General features: G+C 35.1%; 4 protein-coding genes across 7 annotated transcripts; 2 read left to right on the top strand and 2 right to left on the bottom strand.

Annotated features, from left to right (window-relative positions):
• Nucleotides 1-210: 210 nt before the first annotated feature.
• On the bottom strand, nt 211-3,680 carry LOC100781364 (replication factor C subunit 2). Its single transcript, XM_003525673.5, has 7 exons — nt 3,384-3,680; nt 3,192-3,301; nt 3,010-3,111; nt 2,507-2,702; nt 824-952; nt 548-742; nt 211-475 (listed from the first exon to the last, which is right to left on the bottom strand). Exons 1-7 carry the CDS (start codon nt 3,534-3,536, stop codon nt 365-367), a joined length of 996 nt encoding a protein of 331 aa, XP_003525721.1. The 5' UTR covers nt 3,537-3,680; the 3' UTR covers nt 211-364.
• Nucleotides 3,681-9,376: 5,696 nt separating this feature from the next.
• On the top strand, nt 9,377-13,993 carry LOC100779757 (E3 ubiquitin-protein ligase At1g12760). 2 transcript variants are annotated; one of them, XM_014775474.3, is made up of 5 exons: nt 9,377-10,094; nt 11,084-11,203; nt 11,360-11,492; nt 13,042-13,209; nt 13,591-13,993. In XM_014775474.3, the coding sequence occupies exons 1-5, from the start codon at nt 9,544-9,546 to the stop codon at nt 13,762-13,764; spliced, it is 1,146 nt and encodes a 381-aa protein (XP_014630960.1). In that variant the 5' UTR covers nt 9,377-9,543; the 3' UTR covers nt 13,765-13,993. The 2 variants fall into 2 exon arrangements, with proteins under 2 accessions (XP_014630960.1, XP_003525718.1); XM_003525670.5 differs by having other exon boundaries at nt 9,378-10,094; nt 13,045-13,209.
• A 1,268-nt stretch (nt 13,994-15,261) lies between these two features.
• On the bottom strand, nt 15,262-17,336 carry LOC100793062 (uncharacterized). Of its 3 annotated transcripts, none has more exons than XM_041015914.1 (4): nt 17,045-17,336; nt 16,786-16,860; nt 16,567-16,680; nt 15,262-16,467 (listed from the first exon to the last, which is right to left on the bottom strand). In XM_041015914.1, the coding sequence occupies exons 2-4, from the start codon at nt 16,816-16,818 to the stop codon at nt 15,538-15,540; spliced, it is 1,077 nt and encodes a 358-aa protein (XP_040871848.1). In that variant the 5' UTR covers nt 16,819-16,860; nt 17,045-17,336; the 3' UTR covers nt 15,262-15,537. The 3 variants fall into 3 exon arrangements, with proteins under 3 accessions (XP_040871848.1, XP_040871847.1, XP_025984428.1); XM_041015913.1 differs by having other exon boundaries at nt 16,786-16,919; nt 17,026-17,334; XM_026128643.2 differs by having other exon boundaries at nt 16,786-16,919; nt 17,045-17,334.
• A 3,751-nt stretch (nt 17,337-21,087) lies between these two features.
• On the top strand, nt 21,088-21,966 carry LOC100792528 (glucuronoxylan 4-O-methyltransferase 2). Its single transcript, XM_003525487.1, has one exon. The coding sequence runs from the start codon at nt 21,088-21,090 to the stop codon at nt 21,964-21,966; it is 879 nt and encodes a 292-aa protein (XP_003525535.1).
• The last annotated feature ends 2,304 nt before the right edge of the window (nt 21,967-24,270 follow it).

The following is a 24,270-nucleotide window of genomic DNA, read 5'->3' as shown; positions in this document are numbered from 1 at the left end:
TCTTCTCATTTTCAGCAGCAACTAACCACCACATTCAAACATCGCAGACAACCTTTCTATATAGCTCATTAACTCTAATATCATGAAAAGTGATGTTTTTTTTTATAGACGAAACAGATAATTCAATGAGTTATGCTTGATTCATCATAGATTTGAACATTGAGATCATAACTAAATATACAGATAAAATATTTTCAAAAGTGGGAGTTATTGATCCAAGCTAAAACACAACATATTTATAGAAGCCGAAACATTGATGTATCAGTTAGCATCTGGACATAAAAAATATAAGGCTACATCAGCAGAACATTTCACTATCGGAAAAGTTAAAAATAATGACATCTCAGTTGCACTTAGGACCAGCTCATACAGCTTTAGCTGTCTCACGAACTAGAGAAAGCTTAGCCAATAGACCACACAACTGAAGATAAGAACCAACTCCATCACAAATTCTCATATGAGCAAAACCAGTTTCCTGCAATTTGAAAACTGTCAGCCAGATACTTTATGTATGTATGTGTGTCTAAGCCAACGGATAATTAACTACCTTCATGAATTCCAATTTCAGGTACTCGGCCATATCATAATTTTTTATTATACGAAAGAGTGTCGTGATGATATCTGTGGGGGAATATCCCAAGTCATACAGTTGCTTGAGGCCTGAACAAGCTTCATCAAAATTCCCTTCAATCACATTACGCACCATATTCTTCACATGCAGTGGATGTGGCTGGTCACAAACCTGAAACCAACCATGGATTAAAAAAAAAAGACAATGGTAAACAGTGAAAAACACAAATCAAAGATCATAGTTGATTCTAACCTTGAAAACATTTGCTTGGTTAACAAATTGGAACCCACTGTATGTTGCTTGCAAGTTATTCAATGCCTGTCTCATATCACCGTCAGCTGTGAAAATGATGGCTTCAAGTCCTTCAGGGACATAGGGAACCTTTAACAAGAACACAATTCAATATGTATTTCCTCAATATTATCGAAACCAAATAAATGGCAACCAGACTTATCAAATAGCAGCCATGGTGCTATGGCATGGCACTGTTCACATTGTGGCTCATGGCAGCTATAATGGAAATTCTAACAGATTTCACTAGTGATACTGATAAATAAGCAAGAATAATAATGAATTTAGAAGTAAAAAATTAATCAAATATATCAGCACTAATTACTAAAAAGCATATTTTCATGGCACACTAAAAACAGTTTTATAACCATAGAAGCTATTCCTGACCATTTCACCTTGCCAATGACAAGAATCTTTGAAAACAATTTATGATAAAGAACCAAAAATGGTGGGAACCTCATATATTAGGCCACCTTTTAAAAAACTAAAATGAGAAAATAAGAATGCATGCACATAACATATCTTCCTATAGCATTTAGTTGCCATAAATTATCTGCAAACCTTTTTACTACTATATCACATAGCAGCAACACAACCAAGGAGGCAAGTAATCAAATATTTTAGATCACGATTTTAAGCTCAAAAGGAATAAATGGCATTGGTTAGATACTATCAAATAACCAAACACCTTAAACTCATCAATTTACTTAAAAAGAATATTCTGCAAACCTCTGCCTATGGCTATAAATAGACTATTATTGGGCTAGCTAGCTTGTGTCTGAAAAACAAACCAAACAGACTGCTACATCATCTAAAGTCTCTCAAAAGAGATCAAATGACTTGAAGTCCCTCAAACGTAACAAAAAAAACCATCAAGTTTGTCGCCATGGGAAAATCAACTTGTTAAAATGTCATATTCTATTTCAAGAATTTTCAAATCAATATATCGCATATCATCCAAAAGACGCAGGTCAAAGTCCAAGTAGTGCATTTCTAAGGTCCAGTACATTACTAATCAGAAGAAAAACATTTTTTCAATAAAAAAGTGCCAATACTATTTGAATACCCTTCTATTTAGTTGACAGGGTGCAGCAAAAATATACAATAATCCTAATTAGTAAGCCTTCCAAAATCAAAATTCTTTATTTAGTTTTTTTTCCAAAATATACAACAATAATCATTGTACAGCACAGGATGAAAATTTCCCAGAGAGGAAGAAATGCAAAACTATAGTGGAGAAAGACCAAACAAGATGGGTAAAAGTCAAAAAGGAGGATACTTATATCAAAATTAAAAAGACAATACAGCATCAGATATGAAATTGGCAGATGCCATGAGAATAGATGAGAAGGCTAGGAAGCAGATGGAAAAAAATACAGAATTTTTTTTCTTCCAAATCAATAGCTTTCCCTTTTGATATCAAAGAATGAATTACAAAGAAAAATGAAAACAGAGTAGTGATTGTAATATTAGTCTAAACTCTAAAGTTTTAAGACAATCGAGTCAAGCAATTTCAACTGTGACATTTACAATAAAAAAATATAATCAAACACTACAAATGCTAGACCTATGCTCCTCTAACAAAGAGGAATACCACAAGCCTTGCCTTAAGACAGATGAAGGCAGGATAGAAATTTGAGGTACCTTCTCAGCTTGAACCACAACCATGAGACGACCAAGTATCTCTTGATCAGACAACCGTGAAAATCGCACAATGGCACATCTACTCTGAATGGGCTCAATAATCTTAGCTGAGGTATTGCAAGCAAGGGCAAACCGAGTGGTGTTTGAATATATCTCCATCGTCCTTCTCAATGCTTGTTGTGCCCCTGTGGTCATGCTGAATTAAGGAGGGGAAAGGAAAAAATTAAAACCCAGAGAAAATAACAGCAGGCAATGATATAGATACGAAGTATCCATCGGCCTTACCAATAAGCAATAACTAAACTCTGCCAGGAACCTAGTTGGCAGCTTTTAGTGGAGTCATAGTCTTCCTCCAACCACTTTTTTTTCATCCACAAAACTCAGAACTTAAGACTTGCTTAAGTGATCCAAGTTCAGTTCTACTCTAACCAACATAATGTTGGTATAAGAACATGCAACTAACACTGTTAACTGGATTAAATTAAATTACCATGAAAACTCACCTATCAGCTTCATCCAGTATCACTATCTTGTGCCTCCCCGGGGTCAGTGTGACTTTCTTCTGAGCAAACATCTTGATCTTGTTCCTCACAACATCAATTCCTCTATAACCAAAAGTGAAAGGATAAATTAACAGGAAATCGTCCAGAATTGAAAACTGAATCGAGAAATTACAAAAACGTACCTATCATCCGAAGCGTTTAGTTCGAGAACAGCTTCCTTGCAATTTGGTCCTCCGAGAAGCTCGTGCGCGAGGGCGAGAATGCTAGTGGTTTTGCCGGTTCCGGGAGGACCCTAAAATGAGAGGGTTAGAAATTAGGATAAAAAATTGAGAAAGAGGAAATAGTTAATTTAAGGGGTGAAATGAGAGACGTACGGATAAAATGAGATTGGGCATGTTGCCGTCGCGAGCGATGACTTGGAGCCTGGAGACGGCGTCCTCGTTGCCGACGATGTCGGCGACCTTGCTGGGACGGTACTTTTCTACCCATGGCACGTCGTAGGCGTTGCTTGATGATGACGATGACATGCTTCCGCCGACGAAGAACAAAGGGTTTCAGGTTTCAGACGAGAGCGGAGAATAAGCCTTTCCAAAGTCCAAACCCTATGTGCCTAAAACTACTTCAAACTTGGAGGGAATTTGTCCGAGTTTTTAGAGGGAAAAAACTTGTATGGCACATGACACTAAGCTAATTAAAATATAATATATAAATACATTAAAAACTTATAATATATAAAAATTTACATATTATAAAATTAATATCCGCGTATCACACATGACACTAAGCTAGTTATTGTTTTAAATACTACACTTAATACTTAATTTGATCTTTAAGTTTTATCAAAGTGTTCAATTGGATTCTCATATTTTTTTTAAAATCTAATTAGGTCCTTAAATCTTTAAAAATACATCATTGTTGTCTTTTGGTCAATTTAGACAAACACCATTAAAAATGTGTCCCCTTCTCCTTTTCTTTATTGTATTAACACTCACAACCCCTCATTTAACATTGTCGTACCATCCAAGATCATTGTGATTCCGCAAGCATCCATGAATCCAAAGAAGGCATGGGCATATCTTAATCATATATAAGAAAATAAACACTCAATAACAACATCAAGTCAACAAAATTCACAACAACACATTTTCAATCAACCAGTACTCATACAACATTAGATCTTCAATGGTCTACCATTGTAAAAACTGTTAATAACATAAAAAAGCAGCCTACATCAAGTTTTTCATAACATATCCAATGAAACAAAACTAAAGAATGAGCGCATAAAACAAGATCTGATGGTGAAAACACAGATTTGAATCGTAAGTCGAGGTCTAGGGCTCACAGGAGTGACATGTAGGTCTTTCTAGTGAGGAGATCGACAAAGCCGATAGTGTTGCGGGGGGCATTAGTGGCAATGAACTTGACGAAACCAACAGTTTCGTTGATGGCCAGACATGGCAATGGGGCGGGACGAGTACGGGTATTGTCTCCCCAATCTCTTACCCCGACTCTCCAACATATCCTCATACCCGTATCCGATACTGGACGAGTTTAAGTTTATTATCTCATCCCCGTACCCGTCGGGTACCCATTGAGTATCGGGTATCCCCGATCCCGTCCCATACTTGATTTAAATTAGAAAAAAAAATTGTAAAAAAAATATTAAAAATTTGATTTTAGAAAAATAAATTGATTGTTAAACATTTATTTTTAACTACTTATATATCAATAAATTTATTATAGCGCATGTGTCTACAAAAATTGTTAAGAAAATAATATTAAATTATGTAAAAATTCTAAAATAAAATTAACTTGTAATAAAAATTCTATGCCTTTTGATTAAATTATGCAAAAATTCTAAAGATTTTAAGTGGCAGGGTGAGTTCGAGTTCGGAGTCGGGACGGATCTAGTAATCCCATATCTCCCATATCCGTACTCGTACCCGACTTTTGGTTGTCAGGAAAATCCGAACCCATACCCGGTCAACTCGGTATTACCCGTCAAAGTCGGGACGGATTCGGGGTTTTCTTGCCATGTCTATTGATGGCCATATGTACAACGTATGTTGTGCTTCAGACATAATAGGCAAGTGAACCTAGTCTAATATATAGAAAGAAAAAGTAAGTATAAGAGTTATCGTATCCACAAAAGGCTATGTGAAACATAAAGGGAATCAACAAATTTTACATGCGTTCGTTGCAATGAGTTGTCAATTTGTTGTGGTGAATGTGTGAAGTTTCAGTTTTTAGAAAAGAAATGTTCCATTGCAACGAGATGTCAATTCACTATGACGAAACTAAATTGTTTTTGGTTTTCAAACACATTTTTTGGAGCAAAAATGATATCAAACAGATGAAAGTATTGCTAAGATAAAATCCAAAGAATTCTTTATATGAAACTCGTTTCTAATCAGTATCCTAGTTTAATGCAACCAAAATGACTAATCATAATTCCTTGGCAATTAATCCTTGACTTCCAAGCTAAATTCCTAATTCCTTAGGTGATTTAGACCTACAAACTCAAAGTTAGATTAGTGAATATCTACAAATGCAAGTATTTGATGGATTCCTGACATCAAATCCTTGCACAATTTCAATTCAGATATAGGATTTGAACTTGTTTCCACACAATCAAAATCCCAAAAAGTTAGGTTGATCACTCCTAACATGCATCTAAGCATAGAACTGAATATAATCACATTAACTACGATAATTGATAAGAAAACAGAGATTACAAACTTCAATCACTTAACAATTGTGAAATTTAGCTCATTTGGATCATGAAGTATCTAAATAAAATCTCATAAGAGCAACAATGAAGGAAGAAAAAGAAGAGAGGCAGCTTAGGATTCTATTTCTCATAATTCACAAATAAACCAAAATTCCATACAACAAGCTCTTTAAACAGAATTGAGATTACATTAAGTTTTTGTGCCTCAAAATTTTTGCTGCATCAAAACTACACTTATGAACTAAAGACTTTGCACTTGGTCTTTATGCCTCTAAACCTTATTCGTTGAAGTGAGTTTCTGTTAACTCCACGGTCTTTAGCCTTGCAAAATCATTGTGGCGAGGCTCAACTTTGTTGTAACGAATCTTCATTATTTCCAACTAATCAAGGGTTATGTTTTGTTGTGGTGAAAATACATCTCGCTATGGCGAGATCATCTCTACAACTCTTCAATCTTTGATGATCAAAATCTACTCTTGTAACATCCAAATTTACAAAAAAAAAAACATAAAAAACTATCATTTTAAGTTTCTACAACTACTTTATACAATTTATTAACAAAATCCACAATTATGAACAATTTTTCTAAATGAAAGTTAAGATAATTGCCTATACCGTGAAAAACAATTATCAATGCGTTGTTGCCTTCTTCTTTCTATTGTGACATTCTCTTCTCTTTGAGAGCGAGACACACCTTTACTAATCAGATATTGTTGATGCCACCATGGATGAGGGAGGGACGACAAAGGAGGTCCTACGATCTCGACTCCCATAAGTGGGCTTGGGTGGTGTGGCAGTGTTAGGTGGGGGATTGTCATACAAAGAAGGAAAAGAGGTGGAGATAGAAACATTATATTGTTTTAATAATGTTAGTCTAAATTCACGAAAAAGGAAACATTAATGCATTTTTAAAAATTTGAGGAGCTAATTGGAGTTTTTTTGAAACATGAGACCCAATTGAACACTTTAATAAAACTTGAGGACCAAATTGAGTATTGAGCCTGAATAATATATAACAATAGAGAAATTTTGAGATTATTACTTATTATAGGTTTTGAAGGAACTCCTCAATGACAATATTAGTAGTAGTTCCATTGTTACTAAACTCAAATTAATCCAATTGGTTCAATTGAAAATTAGATAAAAAGTGATTTTGACTCATGTAACTTGGTTCAAAATCATATCAAAGCAAACAAAATTGCTGACTCAAATTGATTTAAAATAGCCAAGTCACACATTATTGTCTATGAATCAGGTTGTTTTTACATTTTTTGAATGCGGATAAATGTTTGTCCGATCAACACATGGTTTCAATAACTTAAACACTTTTCTTGCATGTTTTATGGGAGGAGGCACTACAAGCTTAACTCGCAAGAGATATGCATGGTTAGGGATGAGCATTTCAACAAGCATAAAACTTAATAAACATTCAACAATCTCATTTATTCGAGAAGATTGTGATAGTGAAGAACCCTTCAAAGATTATTTTATCCTAGTTTCATCGTCATGGCATGATATAATGTGAAAATGGTATTGATAAGCTATGGAAGTTTCATCGACGTATTGTATTAAAACCCTCTTGTTGAGCTTGAGCGTCCCTTCTGACTTGCTCCAATCGCTTAGTGGTGTTACAACACAAACACACACACAACTTTAATGTTACTTATATTACTTCATGTGATTCAACTATTGACTCATGAGTTCGACCAATAACCCATTAATCCAATATCACAATCGAGTCAATAATTGATCCTATTCTTATAACTTCGTCCCTATGCCTATGGCTTAGGAGTTAGGACTTAAAGGGCTATGAACCCTTCTAAATTTGTGTTGAATACTTAATCCAAAAATCAACCCAATATCCTTATTCTTATGGCTCTGGGCTAGAGAGGTTGTAGACCTTTTCAATTTTAGATTGAGCATTTTATCATAACCTACCCCAAAGTCACTATGCTTATGGTTCACACTTGAAGGATTATGGACCCTCTTGGATGTAAGCCAAGTACCTTGCCCATAACTCAACCCCACAACCCCACACATGAGCTATGACCTAACCTCACTATTCAAACAAGAGTCATGGGTTCCTTTTAGGCCTTATTGGGTTGGAACAATTACGGTTATATTTATATATGATGCCTTTGAAAGAGAGAAAAGGCTATGAAAAAAATATAGATAATAATGCCTTTTTTTTAATGATTAAAAAGAAAATGAAAAATACTTATTTTAAATATTATTTTTCAGTTTATTTATTTATTATTCAACTTGAATTTCAAACCTTCTCTCTCTCCCTAAACACACTATCAATCACACGATGCTACGACCCAATAATGCAAACAAAAGAAAAAGGGTTGTATGGATAAAAAATAGTATAAACAAGGTGAAAATTATATTAAAAAGTTGTGTTCTAAAAGCAACCAAAAAATTAACAAACATCTCAAAATCAATTGAAAAATTACTTGTGAGACTCATTTTTAATATGATTTTCATCATATTTAGATTTATGTTCTTTTTGGTCAAAAACTTAATTGGATTACATAATTTCATATAACTTATGTTTGGTTTAAGAAAAAATAGGAGGAAAGAAAAAAAAAACGCATATAACAAATCATTTTTTGTTTGGCTGAAGAGAAAAAAAGAAAAAAAAGACAAAGTTGACCTCTATAAACAAAATTTGAAAATTTTATTTTCTTCAATTTTGTTTCTATTCAAATTTTAAATTTGTCTTTCCTTCCTTGTTTTCTTTCCTTCCGACCAAAATTAATAAAAAAATGTTTAAAATTGTGCTCCAAAATAAATAAATAATAATTAGTATATTGAAAAGAAAAAAAATGTATTATAAAACACATTCCTTAAAGAATAGTATTTTAAAGCTTTTAATAAATAAAGGATGAAATGAAAGTAAAGTTAAGACAGACGTGAGTAATTTAGCCAATAATCATTTACATCTAGTTATCAAATAGTAGTAAATCAGAATAGTTGTTACGGTTAAATACCTTAAATAAAACAGAGTGTAGGGTATCTTATCATCTTTAAAGGAAGCTGTTTGCACTTAACAGTAGCGAAACACAAACACAAGTAATAACTGAGTCTGTGTGATACGTGATGCCTAATGTGAACGAGCTTTAAACAGAGCAAAACTCGAGAATTCTTTCTCTATTAAATAAATAAATAAATACCACGCCGACATCTGCGACTTCTGAATTTTCACGAAATTCCCTAGTAAAATGCAGCGTACTACTCTTCCCTTTGGTTTTAGCGGGAGAAAAACCAATGCGCGTTCAACAACAAAATAAATAAAACCAAAAATGACACCGTTGGAAAACCTTGACAATAAAAAAATAAAATAAAATTCATCATAGAAGTGTGAGGAGCTTGATAAATTGGTTTTAAAAAATAAAACATTCAAATTTACCACCTATATATATATATAATAAAAGTGTGACAAATTAATTAAATAAATAACATAATAATAAATTGATAGTTTAATATCAATGATCTTAAAAATTATAACTCATTATCAAATTAATTTTTAAATATTACAATAATTAAATTTATATTTTCTAATTTTCAAAAACTTGATCACCAAGTCATGTTTCTCTTCATAGATGAATGCTACTATTTAAAAAAAAAAAAAAGAAGCAAACTACAATGTCACCATCTTAATTTCCGATTTCAGAAAAGACCTATTTTTTTTTTTCCATATTCACCCTCGTCGAATCGTCGATTTCAATCCCCTGTTTTTCGCTGTTAGTGTCAGAACTAGATTCAGATTCAGATTCAGATGTCCTGAAGCGCCCTCACACATGGCCACGACAACAAGGTCACCGAATCGTTCCTCCGAGGACGCCGCCGATCCCACGCCGTTCCTCGGCACTTCTTCCGACGAATCCACCTCCGGCCGCCGCCTCCTCCGCCGCCCGAGTCTCCGCGAGGCTGCGCGCTTCCTGCGCCAGGCCAGCGGCCGCCGCCTCATGCGCGAGCCGTCCATGGTGGTGCGGGAGGCGGCGGCGGAGCAGCTCGAGGAGAGGCAGAGCGATTGGGCCTATTCCAAGCCCGTCGTCGTCTTGGACATTCTCTGGAACTTCGCCTTCGTCGCGGCCGCCGCAACCGTCTTCATTCTCAGCCGCAACGAGAATCCCAACATGCCTCTCAGGCTGTGGATTGTAGGCTACGCTCTGCAGTGCGTTCTTCACGTCGCGTGCGTCTGCGTCGAGTACCAGCGCCGCCTACGCCGCCGCGAACAGTCCAACGCCGCCGCTATCGCGGGTGGCGGCAGCGGAGATTTGGGTCCGCCTTCGATGGACGGCTCTGGACACTACGTGTCGTTGGCGCAGTTCGACGACGATGGTATAAGGTGAATTTCTGAAGTCTGAACCATAAACGACGCTGCGTTTTCACTTTGAATTTAAATTGTGTTTATTACGATGGCGCTGGACTAAAACGAATTGAGTTTGCTTTATGTGGTTTGAGTGAATTTGAGGAGCCTGCATGCTGATGTAATTAAAACTTAGGAGCCCGTTGAACTAATTGAAGTTTCATGACTTCCGCGGTTTTTTAACTGTATTGTTCGGATGTGCATGTGAAATTGTTGGGTAGTGCTTTGAGTGCCATTAAGGGAGAAAGAAGTAGCTGTGTTAATTAAAAACTCTAGCAAACCTTCAGTTCATATTTCAGAGAACCCTCGTGGGAATTTTAGGTTTTTCAGTTGTTTTGTTAAAAAAAAAAATTGTCTGTTCAAAATATGTCAAAGACTTTGGGCCTTGATTTTCAATTTTTTTAATCCTTTTAGTTCTTCTGATCTCTAAAATCTCTCTCTAATTGCTTTGAGTGACTGAAAGTGATGTTTTAAGTTGTAACTTAACTTTGATTGTAGGAAGAGATTATATAGGCTTTCTCATCTGATAATTGGCTGAATTGTCAGATACTAGAGTTATTTTTATTCAATCTCTCCAAGCACGGGAGTAGATTTATAGGTTTATTTTCTGATAGATTAGTAACACTTGATCTTTGAACCACAACAACATGATGACTGAGTGTAGAAATGTAAAATGCTGGATGATCCGGGGAAAATGCTTTATTTCCCATTTTCCCTGATTTAATTCCAAAATGGTTATATATGGGCTCGTTTGTTACAGTTTTTTTTGTCCATAAAAAATGATATTTTAAAAGTTTTCCATGCGTTTGTTTCAGCTATTCAAAACAATCAAAAGCTAAGGGTTGAAACAATAATACAATATGTCCAATATTTATTAGCATGGAAAATTAGTAAATATCAATTATTGATTCGTTCACCATTCTATCTTTAATGTTATAGGTTTTTATGTTTGTTTTTTTGCCAAGCAGTATGGCAAAGCATTTGGAATCAGCCAACACAATGTTTTCGTTTATTTGGTGGGTTGTTGGATTCTATTGGGTGTCAGCTGATAGTGAATCTTTGGTCCGAGATTCTCCCCTGCTCTACTGGTCTGTTCTCTCTCTTTCTCTTGCTCTCAACCTGACATGTGCATGTGCAACTTGTTCATATATCTTTTATTATATGTATTTGTAATTTATTTTCTTTTTGGGAAACCTACGGTTATTTTAGTTGATTATGTTTAACAAATTCTACTTGCCTTGCAGGTTATGTATAGCCTTCCTGGGTTTTGATGTTTTCTTTGTCGTTTTCTGTATGGCACTAGCATGCATCGTTGGTATTGCTGTTTGCTGTTGTCTTCCATGTATCATTGCACTCCTGTATGCAGTTGCAGACCAGGTACATGTACTTCATGGTGTCATTACTGGTTCTTGTTTGAGTTGGTATGGATGTACGGATCTAGTGGCTCAAGTGTTTATTTCCTTAAATTAGGCTCTACTTAGCACCATTTGCCGAGTCTAAAAGAAAATTGGTAAAGTTTATGGATCCAAATATTATAAACTTCGTACCCCATTGCCCAGAGGCTCTTCGCTATGCAAAGGTATGGGGGAGGGATGTTGTACGCAGCCTTACCCTTGCATATGCAAAGAGGTTGTTTCCGGATTCGAACCCATGACCAACAAGTCACCAAGGCACAACTTTACCGCTGGATCCAAATATTATGAATTTTTTTAATTAACGAGTCTAAATGAAATGGAAGCATGAAATTAGAATGAATATATAATTGCTGTTTGGCATAGAGAGATCCATATGCTAGTTTCTAGGATCTATTTTTGTAGATTGGATGGGTTTGGGTGTGAAGGAAACATTGTCTTGCACCAGCAAAATTAAATATGTGAATCCTAAATTTACATTTTTATTGCTTGTTGTGGTTTGACTTTATGAATGGAATGATCGTGAAGGTTGAAGATTGATATATTGTGTCTTCTATTACGTCAGTCATATGAATTGTTACAAAGGAAGTATTACATTTACATTTGCTCTACTGTTTAAGGTGAATAACCCAAACCATAATAATTTGAGCTTGATAATGCTCTTTTGACTTGTTGTGGGAACTAGCACCTGTAACAAACCAGAAGCACTGATTGTCTTCATTGTTTCTCTTGCTTGACTTTCTACACACTAATTTTTGTCTCTTTTACTAACCTTTGCCTTCTTTTTGAAGAAAAGAAAAGAATCAGTCTTTTGAATTATAGGATAAAAGGAAATGCTTTGCTATCATAAAATACACTGGGTAACTATTGGAGGAATTTGACTAGTCCTGCTGTGTGGCTTATGAAAATGGTATTGTTTCTTGGTTGTGAATTAATGCTTAATACATATAGTATGAGAAAAATTATGATGAAGTCTGTGAAACTTGTTAAGCAAAAGAAAAATTGACTTTTGATGATGTGCAAGTAATTTTGAGACATTTGCATATGTATGATATGAAAGGTGGCTTGACCAACTGTGATGAGTAAAAGGTAAAGTTCTTTAGGTTGCTTTGTTGGGAGTACCTTGGAGAATGGGGACTGTTAATGAATGTGTCTCTTAGATATTTTAGGTTGGAGATGAGGTGAATTATAACATGATATACTTATGATGAAATATGATATGTCCTATATTGTTTTGTTTTGGGATAACTTATTTTATCCTGAGAATTGTGTGCTTCATTCAGGTTGACATTGTTGACTTTCTATGCGAGGAGTAAAGTTTGTCATATATGATTTGCTTTCCTACAACTTGGTGCATTGTGAATGTATTACTGGTTATTGAGTGTTTCTGTGAACATGATGGCATTGTCTTGTAGCTGAAGAGTATTTATTTGTGAGATAATCATTGTAGTCTATTAATTGTACTGTTCCGTGCCTTAATGTCTCTTTCTCATTTGTTGGGTATCTAAAAAAAGCAGGAAGGGGCATCAAAAGAAGACATTGAGCAGTTGTCAAAATTCAAGTTCCAAAGAACTGAAACTAATGAGAAACTTGCTGGGAATACACAAGGAGCTGCTGGAGGAATAATGATTGAATGCGATGCTGATTCTCCCATTGAACATGTTCTTTCTGATGAGGATGCGGTATGCTGTACATTTTTTGCTATGTGTTGGCTTGGCCTTTATCTCCCTTGTCCTGGTGTTCTTTATGCTCTGTCGGTCACTAGATATTATTTCAATATATTTTCTGGCTTGGCTTTTATTGTTATAAACCACAGCACAGAGTTGTGTTTTGAACACATTCTCACGTTGGAGAATGCATTATGTATATATCTTGGTGTGATTGGCCTTCTATCTTCCTTTTTTTTGGCCTTTCTTCTCAATCAAATTTTACACCAGAAGGAATTTGATAAAATGGTTCAAGAAAATGAGAGATAATTTTGATAGGATAACTTGATTGTTTGAAAAAACTGATTGCATCCTCTGTTCTGCTAATCTGAAAAATTTGTCGGTTGCAAACTGTAGGAATGTTGCATCTGCCTTTCTGCTTATGATGACGGGGTTGAACTTAGACAACTTCCTTGTGGCCACCATTTTCACTGTGCCTGTGTGGACAAATGGCTGCATATCAATGCTACATGCCCCCTCTGCAAGTACAACATCTTGAAAAGTACCAGTCATGCTCAAGACGAAGTGTAGTCAGAATAGCTCCTAGCAGCCATGTTGGGGAAATTGCATTTCTTTTGGTTTACAGTATAATAGGCACAACTTGTTAATATAATTCAATGCAGGCCTTTATTGTAGTTGCTACTGCTGCATATCGTTTATCTCATAGTGATAGTTGTTTTGATTATTCTTCGTTATGGTGGCTTCTTAATGGTTGTGTACATCTGCTCATTGTATACCGTAAATAATTATCTTGAGGAAAGTTGGTTGACGTTTTTTTTATCTTTGTCATCATTATTGTTCTTTGAGAGTATACTGTCTTTTATAACCCCCCCGAGTATGTCTCGGTGTACAGTTTGAGTATGGTCAATTGAATCTGCCTCCCTGTTTGTCACCGTTAGCGAGTTTCTGAATTCACATTGAGGCTGTTAACAGTGTTGGTTATTTACCACTAGCTCGATTGGTTTCTGATTCTAGAGCTGAAGAATGAGACCAAAATAGTCAGTGACTCAGTGGCTAACAGCTGAGTCCGAGGAAGAACTGGATGTTTATGGTCATTAAAAGTTGACAGCTCCTGTTTTTGCTGAATCACATGACAGTTTAGAAGTTCTCATTATGGTTTTGCGTTCATCTGGTATGGGTGGCGTGATTATAGTTTTATATCTTCCAAATGTAGTTCATTCAACTTGAAGCCATCCATGTCTCTTGCACGAACTTTCTGAAAATAATTCAAAGGATTTTGGGCTTTATCATCAGTTTTGAATGTTACCGAGAACAATGATGAGTGGTTATATGCCTATTACGAGTCTCAAAATAACTACATGTTCGGTTCAGTTTATTTTTTGAGAAAAAAGTTATTTATTTTTGTTAGCTTGAGTGTTTTGAAAGAATAATAATTATGTTTAAATATACCCTTAATGATAGTTTGAAAAAACAATCTTGTATACTATATAATGATATATGTATTTTTTTTTTTACTTAAGTCCCGTGATTGTTCTTTCTCACATGTTGAAATTCTGATGCATTATCTGTTGCTTTGTTGTTCATCTCCATTTAGTATCCGTTTTAAGTTATATAAAAGATGGAACTTTTCTTAGTTCTGGTGTGTTATTGTCTGAGATTGTATGATGATCCGAGACATTCCTGCGTTTTCCATAAAAAACTTGGGTGTGATGATGTTGTCAGAGTCAGGTTTGATCTCCCGTCAAGCCATCTTATCCTCTTCCACAACTCAGGTAGATGCACCTCCATTTTTTAACGATAGTATCTTCCTGGTGGTAATTAAACCAGTCTTTAGTCAGTTGCATAGCGTGTTTGGTTTCACAATTTGAATGTTATATATATATATATATATATATATATATATATATATATATATATATAAGGAAAAAGTTATAACTTTCAGGTCCAAAACATGAATTTTTCCTTCTTAACGAATTTTCAAACATACTAGCATATGATTTGACCATTTGAGTAATTTCCTATAAGTTAAAGAGTAAGAAATAAGAATTCTTTAAAACAGATTAACTGTGATGGAGAAATCGTTTAGCCACAAAAACCAAGCATGGATGACAGTATCAACAACTGGTAAATGTAAACCACCCAAATGATCAGGAATCCCGAGTACATATACCGATATTACATCTAAACCAGTAATAAGTGGTTTTTTCTATGATTGTGTTAAAAGTTTTATTCAATCTACAAAGTACGCCAGGATATTTCACTGTTAAACTGAGAGTTCATGATACAGGTTAAGACATTGCAGTTCAAATTTTGTCTGAGTATCAGACATGTATTCATTCTCACTCAGCCATTGACCTGAGAAGAAGCAGTGGAGGTGCCAAAAGATTTCGTTCTCACCAAGAGGCAAGTGATTCTTGAAGGATTGGAGTGAGTGCTATGAAGACAACAGACTAAGAAGTCAGGCCTGTGAAGACCAAGATGTAGCCTGTCCTTTCCCAGCACCAATGCAGAAGCATCAAGCAGAACATGCCAGTAGTTCCTATGAGCCTCTGAGACCCAATGATTTGTCCCGTTCACGTCTGCTTCATAAGCAAATAAACCTTTCAGGCTGACCTTACACTTTCTCCTAAAATTTTGGCTAAGCTGAGACCCTCTTATCCTCAAATCCAGCCAAGTCTTGGGTGCCAGAATCACCTTGGACTCCTTAAAAGAAGCAAATTCCCTGATATAGTCTTTCTCTTCACCAAGAATTGTCATGTAGTAGTTTCCCTTAACGAAAGGGTAGCTTTCCCCCACCAACATCATTGCATCCTTGTAGCTTGGAGTGAAGAGAACCAGATATTCATCATCAGGCAACCCACAATGCTTCAAAACCTTGTTTTGGGCTTGGATTTCAGGGATTGAGATGAAACTTCCTGGAAAGGAGGACTTTTTGTTGAGAATATCTAGTAGTCTTGATGGCTCCAATTGAGTCTTATCCATTTCAGGGAGATTACTGCCAAACAAAGGTTCTCTAAAGGTCCCTCTTGGCGATTTCTTCCTGTCATCTGATAAGGGTTCTGAAGGCTCCTCATTGATAATAAAGCTAGACATGTCTATACCATTCCCATCCCCTTCAATTAGGCCGGCATATTCAGGGTACTTTGCCAAGACATACTGTTCAACATATTCCATTTCTTTCTGTGTTATTGGACCTGACCATCTAATGTCAATATCACGGATCGTTGATATGGCTTCTGCTATGATATGAGGAGGAATCACCACATGTGGTTTCTGTTTTGGTACCAATTAAGTCCATTGGTTAAGTTTCAATGGAACAGAAAAAAATCATGTGTCTATACAAGAAACAAGGAAACTGAGTTTGCTAGTTACCTTTATAACCAAACTGTTTGACTTGGTGTTCTCTGCTATTAGTTTGTGTATAGGTCCTAAAGGAACATTCTTAATGTCCTTGGCTTCATCTTCCACCATTTCTTGATATGTTACCTGATATAGGTATAGAATTATTCAAGCTTTGTCAGTAGAAATAAAACCAACAAGTAGCAAGAAGCATAAAATGAATAATATAGCCTTGAATTTTGATCACTTTACCCCAGATCCTCCCTCCTTGCCGTTTGTTCCCATAGCAATATTTGTCTTTAGTCTTCACTACTTCGATTTCTTCCCCTAGCAAAATTGGACCAACAAATACCCATAAACAGCCAGAATCCAATCTAATTGAAAACCTGCTTAAGGTAGGGAATCATGCTAATTAGAATGGGGGTACCATGGACAAAAAAGAAGAATTAGGGGGGAAAATATGAAGAAAACAAGCATATGTGAAAAGAGGACCTGGTCCAGCCAAACTTACTAAAATGACATTTCTTGTTGAAGAAGTGAATCCAATGATCAAATATTAAACAAATTAAAAGAAAATGATTAAGCCGACAAAGACAATAGCAACCCTCTAGGATAGTAGGTGATGATGAACTGGTGGCATCTTCTATTGCTATAAGCATGTTTGCTAAGTATTCTCCCGTATTGTAAATTTGTACCTATTATTGGTTTTCACACTAGGCCTTAAAATTTCAACCTTGCTTTGATTCCCAACTCCATTAATTGAGGTAAATGTTATGAGTGAGAGTTTTTAGGTGAGGCTTTCCAATGGCAACGGCATCACCATTTTTGTTTATTGGTTTTGGTACACTAACGTCACTCTGGGAATTTTATATTTTGGATGGAAAATGACCATTTGACAATAATGGGGGAATGTCAACAAAGCCATGGCCTCATCTCATGTGTGATTCCAAGGAAACTGTGTGACGGAATCTTTTTGCTAAGCGTTATATCAGAGTTACTGTTATAATTTTCCTTAATTACTGGGAAAGTTGGTTGATTAACTACTTGAAAGAGACTCTTTAGTAATTTTCAGCGACTGCTAAAGATGAAATCCCGGCAAAAAAACCTGAACGGAATTGACTGGGAAAGAAATTTGGTCTAAAACTCCATGCATGATGCAATGAACTTCAACATAAAACTAAGGGTCTTCCTAAATAGTTAGTTAAGAAATTAAAAGAAGAAAATATTTAGTGAGAAAATCACGAGAGAGAGTAAAAAAAAGTCATGACAGTGTAATTTTATATATTCTAATAATTCTTTTTTTTCTTTTCTTTTTAGTTCCTTAACCAATGTGCTGGTTACATTCTTGTCCAAATCTAATTCAGATTCCATAAATTTAATTCAACCGTAAATCCATTGTTACTATTTAAAGAGTTGTCTAAAACTGATACTTACACTGAAATTAGTATACCGTAAAAAATGTGTCACTTTGGTTCTTGTAAAAAATATTCACTTGTAGCATACCATATTTTAGTGGATTGGGGTAATTTTTCTACGGCATGTACATTCCCATAATGGTGATGTTGCATGCTTGCTATGAATGAAAAAACCATTTAACTTATAAGAAATATATAAAATCATATGAAAAAGTGTTGTTTTGGGCGATAAGACCACATTTTGGTAATAATCTATCTTGTATAATAAATTAGTCTTAAAAGTGAATTAATTTATAGCGCACTCTTTCACCAAAGCAAGGATTCTTAGTTGGAATATTTTCCTACTTTAAATTTTTATTTACATTTGTTCATGTCTGGGTCCAAAAGGCCCTTAAGCCGAGGTTCTAGAGTCGTCACAAAATCTTAGAATGTGTGTACTTAGGATGAGAAGAGAGAGATCATCCTTATTTATGGAATCTAACTGAGATCTAATATTAGATATCCAACTGTTCCACTATTTTGATTGGTTAGAGTAAACTTTGGTGATACAATCTTAGTTAGATAGTTCACATCTCACCAAGCATTGAGTATTTAAGTGAGTGCTTAAACGTATATGTATGAATTAACCTTGATGGGACTATGTCGGTTGCACAATCCAACATTTAATATACACAATTCACTGTTGGTTTTTCTCTTTATTAATTATGAATAAATTTACTAAGACAATTCTTGAGTTTTACAACATTTGGTGGCAAAATAACTTCTCGACGTGATATGGGTTACATACTATAACAAGTCAGCTTAAAAAACAGATTCAATTTGAGTTTCTAGAATGTGATTCAAATCCAATAAAAACCTCAAATTTTCAGATGCTTTTGTGAATTAAGAAAATATTAATTTGTTCCATTACAAAAAAATAATAATTTATTACTCCTCACAAAACAATATTTAGAACTTGAATCTTCTAAAAAAGAATGTTTATTCAAATATCCTATAGGATGTTTTAGTACTTGTAACTAAAATAACATGTTTCAAAATATAATTTTGTGAGAAGTAACGTATTGTTACTTTTACTTGAACCTTCCTTGGATAGATTGCGTATAAAATAGTAAACACATTCTACCTCCTGTCTTCTCTTCTTTTTTTTTTTTTTTTAAGAAACAAATGACTTGTTTCTTATAAAAATAATCAAAGGTGGTAGTAGTATTATATAAGACTACAATCTCATAGAAATGATTTTAGACTCTTCTCCAAAGGAAAGTCAACAATGTTATGATTTTTTTTTCTATACAAGTGTTATGATTTTCTGATATGAAAAACCAACGCTTCTATAATAGAGGTGCATAATAATCAATTGAAAATTGGAAGGAGAGATTATTAAAATATTCCCCGGTCTCGCGCTAAATGTTGCGCACACAATCCACAAATAAGGCTTTTTTTTTTCCGGCAAAGTAATATGTTATTGTTAGGGGTATGTTCGTCCTCCTCAGTAGTGTTTCTCACTCCATAATAGACCACTGACAATCTTTCTAAATTATTAAAAAACAGAAAAACTTCCACACCAATATATATATATATCGATTTTTACTAAGTCAGACAGAGGGGATTTGGCCGTTTATAATGCCAACTTCTATATTTAATAAAACTAAACAAACAAGCATAAACATAAAACAAATGAGTGAATGACTATGTGCAATTGCATAATTCAATGAATGGGAAATTTGAGATTCCAGATTGGAAATGACTTACCCGCTGCTGTAGGTAAACTGCTCAAATGTTTATTCCATGTTGGACTTTTTAGTTCTTTTCTTTTTTGAAGAAAATTTACCAATAAATTGTTTAGGATGTAGTATAGTTACTAATAATAAGAAATTTAAATAGTTTGCTGTCGGTTACTAGGCTCAAACGTTGGTGCTGTACCCAAAAAGAATTTAGAAAATGCCATAATTCTTGTTGGAGGACACAAATTACAAAATGTTCGGGCTATATTATATTAGTCTACAGTACTATATTTTAGGATTTTCCACGAAGCTTACCTTGAAAAGGACTATAAAGAGAATTTTGGCCATCATTTCTTTAGAAATTTTATTATATTAGCACCCTTTGTTTTCTACAAGATGCTATATATTTATTCCGTGTGTACCACCTTGAATTTGAGAATTAACATGATTTCTCACATCTTGGATTGATAACAACACAGACTTCAACTACTCGTTGTATTAAGTGCTCATATTAAGTATTTGTTCCCTAGACATAACAAGCTGTTTTATGATATGAAACTTTGTTATTCTCTTTTCTTCTTCTGCCTTCTTTTTAAGCAGAAGTCCAAAAGAGGTACGATGTACTACTCGGCTTATTGAAGCAAGTTTGCCACTTCATATTGACTAGTTGAGTTAGTTGAAACAAGATGTTCTTCATTTGATATGAACCCCTAGCCCATTTTCCCATGGAAACCTTAGCTAGTTGAGCATTCAGTTTGCAAGTGAAAAATCTAACACCAGAAAGGGGAAATGTAAAATAATAACCAATCATTGCTCACTATCACAAATCTCAAATCATAACATATGAAAGGACAAAGACTCTTGAGTCATATGGGGTGAAATTTAAAAGAGACCCACCAACAACCCGCCAGCCATATTAAAGCTTACTCAAGATCACCAAACAAGCATCCAAAAAGAAAATTTGACCACAAACCAAACTTAAGGACGCATGTCAGCGCCCAGACAAATGATTCAATTGAAAACATTTTTCCTAAATGCGACTCATGGAGCTAAATTTCTTGAGCTTAACCTTCAACCGCAACAATAAGGTAGCTGCCAGCAGCTGGATGAAAAGAAAGGTGACACACTGACACTTATAATAGAAGCAAAGGCATCCCTTCCTCCCTACTCAACAAGATGCAAAGCACCACATAAGATCAGTTATTTTCACCAAAAAATATCACAACACTATGAGAGGGATGTAATGTAATAGCAGTTTGCTCAAAGGAGAGAGTAAAGGAGCATTAAAAAAAAAAGATTAAGATGCCCCCAGATGTGCTTCATTTTCGTCCTCTCCTATCACCTCTTGTTCAATTTTCTCCTTCACTCAATCTCGGGCGCTAGAAAATCAACCTTGTGTTAAAAAATATTGGCAAGGAATGAAAGGGATGAATCTCACCAAAAAGAAACTCATCCCTATCCTTGTTTTGATCCTTTCAGTCATATCAATCCTCAGACTTCTGAGCCTCAATGTCAAGACTTTGCCTTTTTCGGCTAGGATATCTGTTTTGTCCCCAGCTCCTCAACACAATTGTTCTCAACCTTTGTCCACCTGCAACAAAACTGCATCACATGCACCTGAATCCTCAGATCAGCCTATAAATACTCCCAACATCACCACCACCCTGACTGAGAAAGAATTCAAAGTTCTTTCTGATCTCATTGCTCTTAAATCCCCATGCAACCTCCTCATATTTGGCTTTCAACCCCAGTACCTTATCCTCTCTTCCATGAATGCAGCTGGTAGCACCATCTTTCTCGACGAAGACCCTGATAAAATAAGCAAGGTAAGAAAAATCTCCAACAACACTCAAATATACAAACTTGAGTATAACATGCCAGCAAAAGCAGGTTACAAACTTCTCAAGAACGCAAGGCTGAACCCAGCGACATGTGTACCAAATCCTAGATTCCTTCAAAAATCAAAATGCAAGCTTGCATTGAAAAACTTGCCATCGCAAGTGTATGAGAAGAAATGGGATGTCATGGTGGTAGATGGTCCCAATGGGGATTCACCAGAGTCACCAGGAAGGATGGGGTCCATTTACACTGCTAGTGTACTAGCTAGATCTGGAAATACTTCAGATGTAGTAGTACATGATGTAGATCGTATGATAGAAAAATGGTTTTCATGGGAGTTCTTGTGTGATGGGAATTTGTTGTATTCTAAAGGGAAGTTATGGCATTTCAGAATCAAAGTTCACTCAAATTCCACAAGATTCTGCCCTGCTGAGGAAGGTAGTACTATAGGGAAATAGTATTAATTTTTTTTGTTATAAAGATGATATACAAACAGAAACAGAAACCACTAATCAATTAGCATTTTTCACCCTAAACGTGCCACTGGATAAACTATATTTCAGTTTCAATGCCCTGACTATCTAGAAGAGGCGAGCCTATACAATTACAGTGGCTCACATGATACAAAGTGTGAGGCAAAATTCTTTTCAGATGAAAAGAGATCACTTCCTCCAAGGTGACTGATAAGTGTTGGTAACTTGGCATATCTATTGCTTTTACAAAATAAGAATTATTATGAAAAAATACATGAATCATTTATCAACAAAACAGTGAAATTAGATTTAAGTAACTTGTTGGGAATATTGCAGTATTTTATATACTACTATAGACAGTGTTGCGCCCAGTGGAAAATATAAACGTGTTGCAAAGCAATGTCTATGTAAGATTGTCAATAGAACCCCAGACTGAAAATCACGCTGAAACACTCAGTTATTGCACAAAATTTTGTGCTGATCAGCCATAATAAAAGTTGCAGCAGCCACAATATGTCGCTTTAAGTAATGACATTTTGCACTAACATTTTCAGTAAGAATATAAGAGGTTCAGGTGGGACTCTGCATACTAATATGCAACACAGAGTCAAGGACCATAAGATAGAAAATGCATCATGTTCACCACCACACTCAACCTTCTTTGAGCTACCTATCCATGAGCGATTCAGAAAAAAGTTAAAAGTATTTTGCATATAAGCACAAATGCCATGTTGCCACTTAATACATAATTACGTATTCACTTAGCACCTTCAAAGCTTTATATTATAGGAATATATGGAAGCAAAAACAATAACCAAAAGAGAGGGGGGGAGGAGTAATGTTGGAAAATAGAGTGCGAGTAATGAAGTTCCATATTGGTCTAAACTCCAAAATGGGTTGAGAGGACCACAGGTAAAAGATTCACAGACTCCTTGTGTTAAAGTTTTGGCTGTGGTGTCAAACCCTCAATTAGATCTGTTGTTTAACCCATTAATAGATGTCTCCTATACTTTTGAGCTCCTTTTGACCTCCAAACAAGACCGTGTAAGATTTAGTCTGAAAAGGCGTATAGGATTATAAAACACTACAGATCATGCATCATGTATAAGCCACACCAAAAAAAATACATCATGTATAAGTAACTTTATCATCTATGACTGTGTTGATCTAGATTGGCTTGAGGAATTAAGCTTTCTCTCCTATTCTCAAAGTAGTAATGTGATTCTCAATAGATAAAACTCGTGGTTAGAAATGGAGGACATAGCCTCTATGCTCTCTATATATTATATAGACATCCAACTCTAACAAACTTCCCTCCTTACAATCTGATCTACACTAATAGCTACTACACCAGCCAAACAACGATGGAGTAGACTTACCATCATCACTGACCTGGTAAATTCATACAAACGCAACACTAAATCATATAATGTTGGAATAACACATTTGATAGATACAATACAAGAAAAGAGAAAAAAACCAGAAAATATCAAAGAAAGTAAAAACAGAGATATAAAAGTACAAGAATACATTTTTAAGATGAAAAGTATGATCATCAAGACATGCAATTATATAACTAAAAATTAGGCAAACCTTCAGATCCAATGATCTTGCAACCAAACCAATCATAAAGGTAACAAAATATCAAAATTTAACAAAAAGACCCACAGGAAAAGGACCATATGGAATTGCCCACAAATGACTGCAGAGACTTACATTCAGATTTTGATGATTAACAGTTAGTGTTATACCCACTATCACAAACACAAACAGAAAAAGACAAGCTAGGAACTTACCCCTTTATTAGTGGAGTAAAGGGTAAACATTACTTTATTGCCTTCAGTACAACGGAGAGAATGGCTTCTCATGGCAACTGAAAGCACACGGAAGATAAGTCCCAGTTTTAAGAAATCCCATTTGGAGGATAACTTTAAAGAATAAATGGAATTTACAATAGACAGGATATGCATGCATACATATCAGAAAATTCTTGTTATTACATCAAAGCATGCTTCCAAAGTGATGGACATTGATATCCAGTTATCTGTATAGTTTTGTATAAGGCTATTATAATAGGCAATGATACCAATGAAGGACAGGATTTTGCAGAATGGGAATAAACATTTAGGAATCCATGAATATTGCCATGGTTGAGAGTAAGTTGCAGAATTTTACTTGAAAAAAAGACTATAAACAGAATAGTATAACAAATTAATTAAGTCAATCTAAATGAAACTAGAATTAATTAAGTCAAATTTAAGATAAAATTCTGACATCATTTAGATAAAA

The sequence above is a fragment of the Glycine max genome, chromosome 5, assembly GCF_000004515.6.
Source record: "Glycine max cultivar Williams 82 chromosome 5, Glycine_max_v4.0, whole genome shotgun sequence".
Taxonomy (NCBI): Eukaryota; Viridiplantae; Streptophyta; class Magnoliopsida; order Fabales; family Fabaceae; genus Glycine; species Glycine max.
This window is presented reverse-complemented; position numbering and strand designations above follow the sequence as displayed.

What these genes read in the sequence shown, in the direction of transcription:
- LOC100793062 (XM_041015914.1), bottom strand. Translation starts at nt 16,818, where the DNA reads ATGGGAACAAACGGCAAGGAGGGAGGATCTGGG. An exon ending in GCAAGGAGGGAGGATCTGGG is followed by an intron (nt 16,681 to 16,785) that starts GTAAAGTGATCA and finishes TACCTATATCAG; the next exon opens with GTAACATATCAAGAAATGGT. An exon ending in CAAACAGTTTGGTTATAAAG is followed by an intron (nt 16,468 to 16,566) that starts GTAACTAGCAAA and finishes GTACCAAAACAG; the next exon opens with AAACCACATGTGGTGATTCC.
- LOC100781364 (XM_003525673.5), bottom strand. Translation starts at nt 3,536, where the DNA reads ATGTCATCGTCATCATCAAGCAACGCCTACGACGTGCCATGGGTAGAA. An exon ending in TGCCCAATCTCATTTTATCC is followed by an intron (nt 3,302 to 3,383) that starts GTACGTCTCTCA and finishes CTCTCATTTTAG; the next exon opens with GGTCCTCCCGGAACCGGCAA. An exon ending in TGAAATTGGAATTCATGAAG is followed by an intron (nt 476 to 547) that starts GTAGTTAATTAT and finishes TTCAAATTGCAG; the next exon opens with GAAACTGGTTTTGCTCATAT.
- LOC100792528 (XM_003525487.1), top strand. Translation starts at nt 21,088, where the DNA reads ATGAAAGGGATGAATCTCACCAAAAAGAAACTCATCCCTATCCTTGTT.
- LOC100779757 (XM_014775474.3), top strand. Translation starts at nt 9,544, where the DNA reads ATGGCCACGACAACAAGGTCACCGAATCGTTCCTCCGAGGACGCCGCC. An exon ending in GATTCTCCCCTGCTCTACTG is followed by an intron (nt 11,204 to 11,359) that starts GTCTGTTCTCTC and finishes CTTGCCTTGCAG; the next exon opens with GTTATGTATAGCCTTCCTGG. An exon ending in TGTATGCAGTTGCAGACCAG is followed by an intron (nt 11,493 to 13,041) that starts GTACATGTACTT and finishes ATCTAAAAAAAG; the next exon opens with CAGGAAGGGGCATCAAAAGA.